At 40.1% G+C, this 12,907-nt stretch overlaps 2 protein-coding genes across 3 annotated transcripts; one reads left to right on the forward strand and one right to left on the reverse strand.

Moving 5' to 3' along the window:
- Positions 1–295: 295 nt before the first annotated feature.
- LOC140822505 (transcription factor MYBC1-like) lies at positions 296–2,151 on the forward strand. 2 transcript variants are annotated; one of them, XM_073183277.1, is made up of 2 exons: positions 296–453; positions 752–2,151. In XM_073183277.1, the coding sequence occupies exon 2, from the start codon at positions 804–806 to the stop codon at positions 1,701–1,703; it is 900 nt and encodes a 299-aa protein (XP_073039378.1). In that variant the 5' UTR covers positions 296–453; positions 752–803; the 3' UTR covers positions 1,704–2,151. The 2 variants fall into 2 exon arrangements, with proteins under 2 accessions (XP_073039378.1, XP_073039377.1); XM_073183276.1 differs by having other exon boundaries at positions 757–2,148.
- A 694-nt stretch (positions 2,152–2,845) lies between these two features.
- On the reverse strand, positions 2,846–6,530 carry LOC140822502 (uncharacterized). The gene is made up of 4 exons (XM_073183273.1): positions 6,292–6,530; positions 3,985–4,603; positions 3,429–3,708; positions 2,846–3,088 (listed from the first exon to the last, which is right to left on the reverse strand). The coding sequence occupies exons 1-4, from the start codon at positions 6,413–6,415 to the stop codon at positions 3,038–3,040; spliced, it is 1,074 nt and encodes a 357-aa protein (XP_073039374.1). The 5' UTR covers positions 6,416–6,530; the 3' UTR covers positions 2,846–3,037.
- Between the last annotated feature and the right edge of the window lie 6,377 nt (positions 6,531–12,907).

The following is a 12,907-nucleotide window of genomic DNA, read 5'->3' on the forward strand; positions in this document are numbered from 1 at the left end:
TACATTTTTGGGTCCCTATTTAATTTTCACGTATCTTTCATGTTTATTTTCATTGAATTTCAAAATTAATTTTCATCCGTTTGCAGAAACCTCTAAAAAACCAAATTAGTCCACCCAATTTCTACGTTTTAATATAAAAATTACAATATGATGTAATAAAAATAAATCCCCTTTCCACTATGGTGGCACTAACTCTCAAGATTTTTGAAAAAATAAATAAATAAAGACCCTAAATATTATATATATATATATATATACATACACACAATTGTATGTAAAACAAAATAAAACAAAAACCAGATAGTACAATTTCCACACACAAAAAATCAGAAGAAAAGCATCTGCAACAGTAAACATAAACAAAAGCTGGAAACAAGAAGACATGATCCACCTCGATCACCCCTCCCCCACTAGTCTTTCTCTCTCAAATGAATGTCTGCAGAGGATTCAAAGGTGAAAAATGAAAACCCCATTTCTCAAAACTTTTTTTTTGGTTTAATATCGTGATAATTTGATCTATGCTCGAGATTTCACCACCCTCAAAAGTTGAAACTGTGTCTTCTTTTTATCTGTATCTTTGTCTCTTACTCTCCGAAAAGTGAGATTTTTTTTGTTATTTTTTCCTTGTGATTTTGGCTATCATTTTCTTGGTTTTCGGGGCACTAGATCTTGAATTTCTGAAGAACAAGGGGTTTTGTTCTTGTTTTTTGTATTGTAAATTTCTGTGCTGAAAAATCTTTCTATTTTCGAGAAAAGATTTGTGCGGCAGTGAATCCAAGAAGTGAGGCACAAAAGGAAAGGAAATGAGGGAAGAAGAATCCAACTGGTTTTCGAAATGGGAAGATGAATTGCCCTCACCCGAGGAATTGATGCCCTTAAACCAATCCCTTATTACTCCTGATCTAGCGCTAGCTTTCAACATTTCGAATCCACTTCATAACCTTCACAACCACCACACGCCGGCTCCTCCTCCGCCGCAGTCAACTGCCCATTCCTCAGCTGAATTTGACTCGCCGGAGTTGAGTGGCGCCGCAGGCGGATCAGGTGGGGCTGCCGGGTCTGACGAACCCGCAAGAACCCTCAAGCGGCCGCGCCTCGTTTGGACTCCACAACTGCACAAGAGATTTGTAGATGCGGTTGCCCATTTAGGGATCAAGAATGCTGTTCCAAAGACTATAATGCAGCTCATGAGTGTTGATGGGCTAACTAGAGAGAACGTAGCGAGCCATTTGCAGAAATACAGGCTATATTTGAAGCGAATGCAAGGTATTTCCAATGGTGGAAATGGCAGCGGCATAGGGAATAGCAGTCCGGCGGGGCTGTCTGGTTCTGGCATGGATCCGGCCATGGACCACTTATTTGCCAGCTCCCCCGTGCCAGCTCAGTTTTTGAACCCCGGCAGGGGGAATCCGGAGCATTTCTTGCCATTTGTACCGGTTGGTGCAGCAATGCAGCATCACCACCCGATGGCGGTAGTGGCGGCAGGGCCAGGGCACCAACAGCAGTTGCAAAAGCAGTTCAGGCCATTCGGTCACTCGCCACCAAACGGGCAATTTGATCATCCATTTTTGAGGCAATCACAGCAGCAAGTTCAGAGAATGAGTGGTTCTGCTATGCCTCTAGCATATGCGGAGGATATGGAACCGGCTGGCACCACGAATGGGAGGAAAGTTCTTACTTTGTTTCCAACCGGCGATGATTGAGTTTCGGTAGTTGATGACTTTTCAAGGGGGATTATGCAGTTCACAAGCGATATAAGGTCCTTGACATTGTGAAATCCGGTCTTTCGGATGACTATCTAGTGTTTCTTTGTCTTTTTTAGGTGTTCTTGATGTTGTAGATTCGTGTTTATTGGCATTCAATGTTTGTTAAAATGATTTACCACTTCCATTATTCTTTCTGATGTTCATGTGGACAGCAGTTTATCCATTAGAATCAGTGCGTGCGTGCATAGTGTAAACTCTGTTGCTCCCCCCGAGCTTCTAATCCATATATCCTTCTGTTCAAGTTGTTCTTCTTACAAGGGATTCTCGAGTTACATTGAAAGGTTTTTATTATTCGGATCAGGTACAAAAAATTGATTCGATTTTGATTATTTTTGTCATTTTTGCTTTGTGAAACATTGTTCTATTGATGGATTTAATGATCCATTGGGGTTTGGTGTTCAATCTCATGCACACACTTTCCACTCGTGAGTTTGGAGAAAAAGTAGGCATTGTTATGCAATGTGTGCTTGTATATGTCTCGATTTAATTTTATATCGAAACGATGAATTTGGCGAAGCATGCCTTGTCCGGAGCAATCAAATATTATTTTTATTTGGTTCATATCGAATTTATGGGGGAAAAACGTTGTATCTGAGTTAAATAATAAGTGAACCAACTACCAACTCCACCAGCACGATTCTGGGAAGAATCTTTTTATTTATCCAAACAAATCCCATCACCTAATCACTCACTGGATTCTTGGAGAAGGGCTCGTGTGCAGTTATGGTTTATACTTGTATCTAACAATACATAAACATCATTAAAAAAAATACATAAACCGGGTTCAAACTAACAAGCCATGTATTTCCCTCACTAAAAAGTAAAATCCTGATTCTGTGACAAATAAATGAAAAAACCCAGAAATTTAAAATCGTGGAATAAATAAATAAATAAATACTCATTTATCAATAGACTCAGAATTGATTAATTAATGAATTGTTTCAATTGTCAACCCACCTATATCTCGGGGAGCGCGAGCACTTTCACTCCACTAGTTTTTGAATTTTTTTCGAAAATATGTTTACCTCTCACTTGATAATCAAGAAATATAATTTCAAATAAAATACAGCCGACCCCAATGACAATTATAATATAACACAGCAAAATAAAAATCATCATCATAAATTTGTTGTTCTAACAAAAAGTATTTTCATCAAATCAAAAATAGTAAAAAGATACAAAATTACAACTCCAAGTTTGTCTGCCAACACTTCACCTAATAAGGATACCTATCAATACAGACATTCCCCCACCAAATATTCCGACCCTCATCAATGATTCTGGGAGTAATCAAAACTCAGTGGCTGCTGACAGAAGGGAGCCTACAAGAAAGATTATACATATACAGATGAATTAACTGCTTGTAAAGGCACTGCATTAGTCATGTAAAATTGTGATGGTTCCGTGAAAAGAAAGAAATACTAGGTACAGCAGCATTAAAAATGCTAAGATACATAAAAAGTACAAGTACACCAAAAATGATTTGGGGTTGTGTTTGGATGCCGTGGTTTGGATTTTATTAATAATTTAGAACGACCATATTTGACGATAATTTGAAATCCATTATACCGATTTATAACAAACAATAGAAGGGGGAATTCAAATTTGTTGAATTCAAAAGGTATCCAAACTAGTTTGATGAATTTAGATTGTGGTGTTTACCTGAAAAAGAGTGCGTCTCATTTGGTTATACGAATGTGCATACATCATGGATTGGGTTTGCTGCCATTGCATATATAAAGCATCCCTAGGAGTCTGATTCACTCCTGCGGCACAGTAAGGACTCATCACTGGGCTGCTGTAGTTAAGAGAAGCCTGAGGTGCTGGCATTTGATGCAATTGGGGGAAAACAGAATCATACTGGACGAATGGAGGCTGGAATTTCTGCAAATTACAAGGTGCTAAGCTGAAATTTTGAGTGTTGGGAGTGCTTTTAACATATCTGCATCAAATCAGAAAACAGAAGAATCTCAGATTGGTTTTAGTACAAACTGCAAACAAAACATTATCAATGTCGATCCATGGGCATTAGAATTGGGAGGTTCGGCTAAAGCATCCACAAAAGTAAGGTTAATCGGTCTTATCCATTTATTAAGTACATTGGTATGACTTTTGAAGCTTATATTTCAATACTAGAAGCCTATAAGGGTGCCTCCAAGATCAGCCTAATAATTCAAATAGCAAAAATTGTGTGAAGTGAAATGCAAGTTCATACTACCTTCCATAACTGCGATCGTAATCAGGGTCAGTGCGATCTTTTTCCCTGTCCCTAAAAATGGCTACTCTTAAGGAACTACCGGTATCCCTGCTCCAGATGCTCTTGTCAACATCCACATCCAGGTTCCTTGAAACCTCATTCTCATCTAGAGTCAAATTCCTCACATCAGAAGCAACTTGAGTTAACGCATCTTCCAACTCAGAACCACTAGAACTATGGAAAATACGAGCCCGTGCTCTGTCATACTCCTCCTTCCTTTCTTCCACAGTTCTTACTGAACTACGTTTAGTCCCCTGTTCATTGGCGTCACATGAGGAACCTCTAGAAGCTCTAGGCCTTATAACAATTTTGATTTGATCAGATTTGTCATTTTCTGCCTCTTTCGCTGGAACATCTGATAAACAGATGGCAGGGAACTTGCTGTCTGCCTTCTTTATAACCAAAATTCCACTTCCCTGGCCATCTACAACATTATCCTGAATCATGGTCTGCAAGCCATAATGTTGAGCAACACGATGAGCTGCAAGACGAAGGTATGAAGTAGGGAAGTGCGGAAAGACAAACATCTGTAGATCAGAATTCTGAAAGAACTTCTGCACATCGAGTTCCATCCGTAGAACTGGTAAATAGTTACAAAAGAAAATATATCAACTTTATCCAAAAAAATATTATTAAAGAAAAAGAAATCTTTATCCAAATAATAAACAGAATGGAAAAATAAATAAATTTCAATAATGTGAACAGAAATTATTCAAATATCTTAAGAGTTAAAACAATGATATCATGTTCAAATCTCACCAGCCACAGAGATGATTTTGCACACACCGACCCCGACCCTGACCCCGACACAAGTGCACCATGAAAATAAGTATATGTAACAAACTTCAAAGGTACACATTATTGGGGAATGGGGACTAAAATAATCCAGACATAATTTACATCATATATAAGTGGGCAAAAGATATTGAAAAATATCTAAGCAGATATCCTATACAATCAGTAACTCAATATATAAGGAAAGCAATACAGCAAAAACAAAAGCACAAAAAAATAATTACGAGAATGTAAATAATGTAGTATTTTTCCATAAAGTTTTACAGTTGGCCAACTGCCAATTCCAAATATCGTTTTCAAACTGTTATGATATTTGGAAAGAAAAATATTCTAATATTTTTTGAGAGGAAAACTAGAAGTTGAAAAACATGATTGAATTCCGATATCTTGAGGGCAGGCCCATGAAGACTTGTTAATGGTAATCAGATTTACGTTGCTCTGCCTCTATTAGGCCACTGAAGTATGAATGCATAGAAATTATGTATTTAACAATAACAACAAACTTAAAAGAGGAAGTTAAGGAATATAAATGAATTGAACCTGGTATGTTTTACTACTGAACATACTGCCTTGCTTATATGCAAAGTAAACAAAAAAAATTAAACATTGATCAAATGAACTATTATCCGTGCAACATCAAGTTTCTGATTCCCTTCTATTTATCGATATTCGATATAGGATAAATTGCTAGGCAATTTTTTCCCGAGTATTTTAACAAATTAACTTTGCATTGTTCACACTATTGGCCTTAACTGCCTCCAGGTTCTCATCAACTAAGAAACCATCAGAGAAGAAAGGTCAATCAGTTATATTATTTCTGTAATTGATATGGGAAGGCTGTACTTGTCCATTTGAGATAAATAATCCATCCATCAAATTTTAACAAACCAAATAGTTACTGAAAAGAAGTAACTCAAGAAGTCAAATTCAACATATGATGTTAATCATAATATTCACAAGCAATTCATTCTTTTATAATAAATGAAAAATGTACAAATCATGTAATCCGTAGAACTTCTACAAAGTTGCAAATCACAATTGTAGCCAGTACCAGTAAAAACAACACCCATAAAAAATTATCTCCCGCAATTCAGGATACAACCAACAAAATCTGCAAGCAATAAAAATTAGTTCAACAGCATGTTGGACACCAGAACACAACGCCTTTCTGTTTCTCTGCAAAGTACAGTGCACAGTTCAGCTTTTCCCGACCCAGATCTAAATCAGCCAAGCACCCAAAATTCCCAAAGTCCACACAACCAATAAAACAAAACAAAATCACACCCTAATCCAGATACCCAAAACCCCACTAGATCTACCTCAATAACTTCCAACTTCTCCAGACACAAAGAGCATAAATCCACCTCAAGCACGACACCATGGACAAATTAACGCAACCAAAACAAGAGCGAATACCAAAAAAAAATTGAACTTCAAACAAACAAAATCATCGAAACAAGAAAACAAACTTACTAGTCAGACGATGACGAGGATTCTGAAGAGCTTCAACGAGAAACGGGTCCACCATGGCAACATAAACCGGCGGTGGCTCCGTAACGACAGAAATCCCGTTAGCTTCAAGAGAAGTCATATTCATCCTCGAACAACAAATCTAAAAATAATCTCCTCCACCGCAGCGTTGGGTGGGAGAAATTCTGCGTTGGGGTTCTCTCTCCCACCAATCCGAGAGAAGGAATCAGCGGAATAAGAAATCGAATATATATATGCAAATTACGGCAATCTTCCTTCAATTTTGTAGGGTCTATAAAATATAACAATAATTAAAATTGTATTATCACATAAATAAAATTAATTAAAATGCATTCAAATTTTATAGTAATTTGAAATCAAATTTGTCGAATATTAAATTTTTTAGTTAATATAAATAAATAATTATTAAAAATATTAAAAATTTACATCCGAAAGATGATTTGGTCAACTTGTAATAAGTTATGTTAATAAAATAATAAATTTGGAATGTAATAGAAATCTTTGACCAATAAATTATTTTGTTTATTAATTTTTTAATGGAGATGATGATTATTTTTAAATTTATTCGAGTTTTTTTTATACGTGATGATGATATACTAATAAAATTTCAATTTATGGGAAAGAAATAAAAAATTAAAAATCCCATAATTATGCATTGTGAAAAGGAAATAAATAAAAATGGAGTTATTAAATATTTGCTTCATGATCTTATCGAATATTTGCATAATTGTTTTCGGAAAAATGAATATATCGATCAAATATTTAAATTTGTACACAAAGTTGCCATATATAACATGCTAATGGTACAAAAGGAATCTATACATCTCATGTATAATTTTTTATCCAAATATGATATAACGAATCTTTATCTGTGAGATATGTCTAATAGTATCGATATTCATAATAAAAAATAATACTCTTAGTATAAAAATTAATATTTTTTCATATATGATCCAAATAAGATAACTCTCTCACAAAATACGACTCGTGACACCGTGTCTGATGGGTTTGTGATTTTCAGTTAATTTTAATTAAGTTTCAATTGTGGATATTTTTGTTAATATCAATCAGAAAGAATAAAAGATAAATGGCCTTGTTGCTAATATTTATCTCATATAGGGACTAGTTTCAATATTTAGTTCTAGAGGAGGGTTCATTTGCAATTTTGAAACCACATCAATTTGTCTATAAATACCAATCATTTCCTACTTCGGAGGTGGGTGCTTTTGAGTTATTAAAGTTCTTCCCTTTTTATATATTTTGGAGGTGATCGCTGACTTGACCGTCGGAGGGTTTTTCGTCGGGTAATCTCCGACGCCTCTAACGTTTGTTCGTGAAGCAGGTGACAGCCCCAAGAAGACAATTAATTGGATTTCCATTTTGTTAGCTGATTCATAGGAGCACGAGTCCTCTCTGACTTCAGGTGTTCATTTTTAGACCCGCATCAGCTTGGCGCCGTCTGTGGGAAACGTCATCAATTCACTGAGTATGCAAACGCGATCACATGCCATTCGTAACAACGAGGGTGTTCAGGAGCCCCCACCTGTGGACCCCCAACAGCAACAGGAGTTCCTCATTACTCCCAATGCTTTGAGATCTTTGATGGAGGAGGCTGCCTCGCGTGCTGCAACTGAGGCAGTAGCACACTATTTGGCAACCCAGCAACAGAGTCAGGAAGGCAGACATAACATGGATGGGGAGGTACCTCTAACTCACCACCTGGGAAGGAGTCACGCAGAGAAAGAGGGAGTAGGGACCAACAATGTGCCCCTCTCAAATGCTAGAAGGGAAACGGCGGTCCAGGAAGACGAAGAAGATAGCCATGGGCCCGCACACCAAGGATTTCGTACTGAGGCAAGAGGAGAGAGTACTTTGGCGGTCCTGCCTGCCCGTCGTAGCCCATTCACTACCGCCATCTTGACTGAAGTACTGCCATTTGGGGTAAAAATAACAAATTTACCAGAATTCAACGGGACAGGAGACCCGTAGGATCACCTGGATAGATTCTATGCAAAAGCAGATCTGTATGATCTTAGCGATGTCGCGTATTGCAAGATTTTTCGGACCACACTGGCTAACCGGGCCCTCACTTGGTTCAACAAACTCCCACCTGGCACCATCGCAAGCTTGGAACAACTCACCCAGCATTTTCTCCATCAATTCTCCATTAACCGAAAGTACCCAAAGAGTGCGGCTTATCTATTTTCAATAGTCCAGAGAGAGGGAGAAAGCTTAAGGGAATTCGCACAACGTTTCACTCAAGCTGTTCATGAAGTCCCCCATGTGAACCACGATCTGCTGGCAGGAATCATGCAGCAAAACCTCCGTCATCAAAAATTTAAAGAGTCCATCGCAGGAAGGCCCCCAAGTACCCTGGAGGAACTACTGGAGAGGGCCGAGAAATATATACGCATTGAAGAAACAGTCGAACCACACTACCTAGGGAAAAGGAGGAGAGAAGAGGAAAAACCAGGAGGAAGCCGAAAAGAAGAAAAACGAATGTCCCAGAACCCACGACACATATCCCTTAATGCACGCTTGATGGACATAATGTTGGTTGCAGAAAAACAAGGTTTGTTGCAGCAACCACGACCAATGAAAGAGAACCCAAAACGACAAAAATCTGACAAATACTGTCATTTCCACAAAGACAAGGGACACTCTACTGAAGACTGCTTCCATCTAAGGGCTGAAATCGAGAAATTAATCAAGCGAGGTTATTTAAAAGACTTTGTGAGTAAATCTCGCTACTCGCAACCAGGTAGCAAGCCTCGCAACGACTACCAAAAGAAGGAGCCACAAAGGAATCATGGAGAGCGAGGAAAACAAAGCGAGCACCTCAACGAGAACTTGCCGACTGGAGGAGTTATCGCAGTAATAACCGGAGGGTCATCATGTGGAGATTCGAATAAAGCGAGAAAGAATCTTCTGCGCGCAGCCCAGAGGAGCAACCATCCTCCTGATCATACTCGCACCCAAATGGTGTTTGAAGTATCCGGAATCTCCAGAGAAGTGACATTCAATGAGTCAGACCGCGAATCTCCTCTGGTGGAGCATAATGATGCCTTGGTTATTTCGGTCACAATCTCGAACTTCTGGGTGAAGAAGATATTGGTCGATTCAGGCAGTTCAGCCGATACCATTTTCCATAACGCTTTCGTAAAAATGGGGATAGCCAATGCCCAGCTAACAACTGTTAGTACCCCCTTAGTGGGATTCTCTGGAGAAGTAGTGGAGGCACTAGGAGAGATTACCCTCCCTCTATCCTTAGGATCTTACCCCAGGAGAGCTACAAAGATGGTAAGGTTCTTAGTAGTGAATGCCACCTCTGCTTACAACGTGATATTGGGACGCCCAAGTCTGAACATGTTCCAAGCGGTAGGGTCAACTTACCATATGAAGTTGAAATTTCCCACGCCTGAGGGGGTAGGTGAAGCGGTTGGTGACAACAGACTAGCTCGCGAGTGTAATGCTAACATTCTACGAAACTCGGCTCACAACAAAAAAAAGGCCAAGTAAGGATGAAATTTCGACACAAAAAATAAAGCGAAGAAATACATGTGAACCCAAATACTGTGAATTCCATGTTATCAAAGACGAGGCTGGAAGAGTAAAGAATCTGGCAGCAACCGAAACCCTCAAGCGGATAGAAGTAACCCCCGGAAATTCTAAAAAAACTCTCAAGATAGGGACAGAAATGTCCCCTGAGTTAGAGGGGATTTTAACAGACCTCCTCCATAAGAACACTGACATATTTGCCTGGGAAGGTGAGCCCCTCCCAGGAATACCACATGAATATGCACCCCATCACCTCAACGTCGACCCAAGAATGAAGTCGGTGAAGCAGAAAAAAACGATCTTTTGGGGTAGAAAAGAACAAGCATATTACCACTGAAGTAGAGAATCTGGTGAAGGAAAAATATATCAGGCCAGTTTCATACCCCGAGTGGCTGGCAAATGTGGTGCTAGTTCCTAAGCCCGGAGGGAAATGGCGCTTGTGTATAGACTTCACCGACCTAAATAAAGCTTGTCCTAAGGATCTCTTCCCCTTGCCGTGAATAGATCTACTAGTCGACTCCACCGCCGGGTGTGAGTTACTTAGTTTCCTTGACGCTTACCAAGGATATAACCAGATAGGGTTAGCGCCAGAGGATCAAGAAAAGGCAAGTTTCATCACTGAGAGAGGTATCTATTGCTACGAAGTAATGCCTTTCGGATTAAAGAATGCTGGGGCTACCTATCAGAGACTAGTGAACAAAATGTTCGAAAAATTAATCGGGCGGAATATGGAAGTCTATATTGATGACATGTTGGTGAAAAGTGTTCAGGCACTTAAGCATGTAGAGGACCTCGAGGAATGTTTTGAGATATTGAGAAAGTACCAGATGAGGTTGAACCCTGAGAAGTGCGCTTTTGGAGTGCGAGGAGGTAAGTTCTTAGGGTAAATGGTTTCTCAAAGAGGAATAGAGGCCAACCCTGAAAAAGTCGAGGCAATACTAAACATGGCTCCGCCCAAAAGCATAAGAGGGATGCAAGAATTGACAGGAAGAATGGCTGCCTTAAATCGTTTTATCTCTAGATCAGCTGACAAAGGATTGCCGTTCTTCAAGGTATTGAGGCAAGGGAAAGGTTTTCAGTGGACCAATGAGTGTCAACGAGCTTTTGACGACTTAAAAAAATACCTAGCAGCGTTGCCATTACTCGTAAAGCCGTGCGAGGGAGATACCTTGTATCTCTACTTAGCAGTGTCTGATGAAGCAGTCAGTCCCGTCTTAACTGTGGAGAGAGAACGAGAACATAAACCAGTATATTACATGAGCAAAGTGTTGCAGGGTGCCGAGCTCCGGTACACGAAACTCGAAAAATTAGCTTTGGCCGTAATAGTGGCAGGCAGAAAGTTGCGCCCTTATTTCCTGTCCCACCAGGTGATAGCACTAACGAACCACCCTTTGAAGTGAATACTTTCTAGCCCAGAGGCGTCAGGTAGGATGACTAAATGGGCCGTAGAGCTAAGTGAATATGGGATTCAATATCAGCCACGACCTGCCATTAAAGCACAAATTCTAGCAGACTTCATAGTAGAAATGGAAACCATGGAAACAGAAAGTTCAACTCCTACCTGGATGGTCCATGTAGATGGATCATCAACATCCGGAGGAAGTGGAGCAGGAGTATTAGTAGAGAGTCCTCAAGGAGATCAATTCCAGTATGCCATCAGATTCCGGTTTCCAGCAACAAACAATGAAGCAGAATACGAAGCGCTCATAATAGGAATCAAGTTAGCATTGGCAGCTGGGGCCAGGAGACTGGTCGCACATAGTGATTCACAGCTCGTATTCAATCAAGTTCGAGGAGATTATGAGGCCAAAGAGGTCAAAATGAAGGGATACTGACCAGGATAAACGAGCTTCACACTTGTTTAGAAAACTTCGAAGTCAAACAAATACCGCGAACTGAGAATGATATAGTAGACCGACTGGCTAAACTCGGCAGCTCCATAACAGTCATTGATAGCAGAAAGATTACGCTCCTCACATATGATAAGGACGAGGCAGACGTAGGAGGTCTGGACATCCTCTGTGTACATCAAGACGAGCCAAGTTGGAGAGATGAAATCACCAACTATCTATTAAATGGAGGACTCCCCCAAGATCCATCCGAGGCAAGAAAGCTTATTGTGAGAACTGCCAGATTCACCTTGATAGACGGAGAATTGTATAAAAGGGGGTACTCCCAACACTACTTAAAATGCCTTACTTCCGCTCAGGCAAATTATGTGCTCCGAGAAATTCATGAGGGAATATGCGGAAACCACTTGGGAGGCAAAGCACTGGCAGGAAAGGCACTCCGGAAAGGTTACTTTTGGTCAACTATGAAACAAGATGCACTCGAATTAGTAAGGCGATGTAAGTCATGCCAAGAGCACGCTAATCTTCATCATCAACCAGCGGCATTGCTTCAGCCAATGGAAAGCCCACTGCCTTTTGCCCAATGGGGAATGGATTTGCTGGGGCCTTTTCCGCTCGCAACCGGACAGAGGAAGTTCCTCATTATCGATGTCGACTACTTTACCAAATGGGTCGAAGCAGAGCCTCTCGCAAGAATTTCGGAGAGAGATGTGATCAATTTCCTCTGGAAAAATATAGTATGCAGGTTTGGGATCCCACGAGCACTGGTATCTGACAATGGCACACAATTTTCTGGATCCAAATTAAGAGATTGGTGCCATGATTTGTCAATTCAACAATTCTTTACCTCGGTAGGGAACCCTCAAGCCAATGGACAGACTGAAGTCACCAATCGGACTATCCTGCAACATATTAAGACACGACTTGGAATTGCCAAGGGCAGGTGGGTTGACGAGCTACCCAGCGTCTTATGGGCCTATCGGACCACCCCGCGAAGCTCGACAGGAGAGTCCCCATTTAGCATGACGTATGGAACAGAAGCAGTCGCTCCCGCAGAAATCGGAGAGGAATCACTAAGGGTAAAACAATACAACTTAGAAACAAACCAACAATCTTTGCGTTCTTCTCTAGATCTTGTAGAAGAATTAAGAGAAGGGGCGTCAGTACGAGCGGCAAGACATAGAGCACGA

Source organism: Primulina eburnea, unplaced genomic scaffold, assembly GCF_022965805.1.
Source record: "Primulina eburnea isolate SZY01 unplaced genomic scaffold, ASM2296580v1 ctg87_ERROPOS800000+, whole genome shotgun sequence".
Classification (NCBI taxonomy): Eukaryota; Viridiplantae; Streptophyta; class Magnoliopsida; order Lamiales; family Gesneriaceae; genus Primulina; species Primulina eburnea.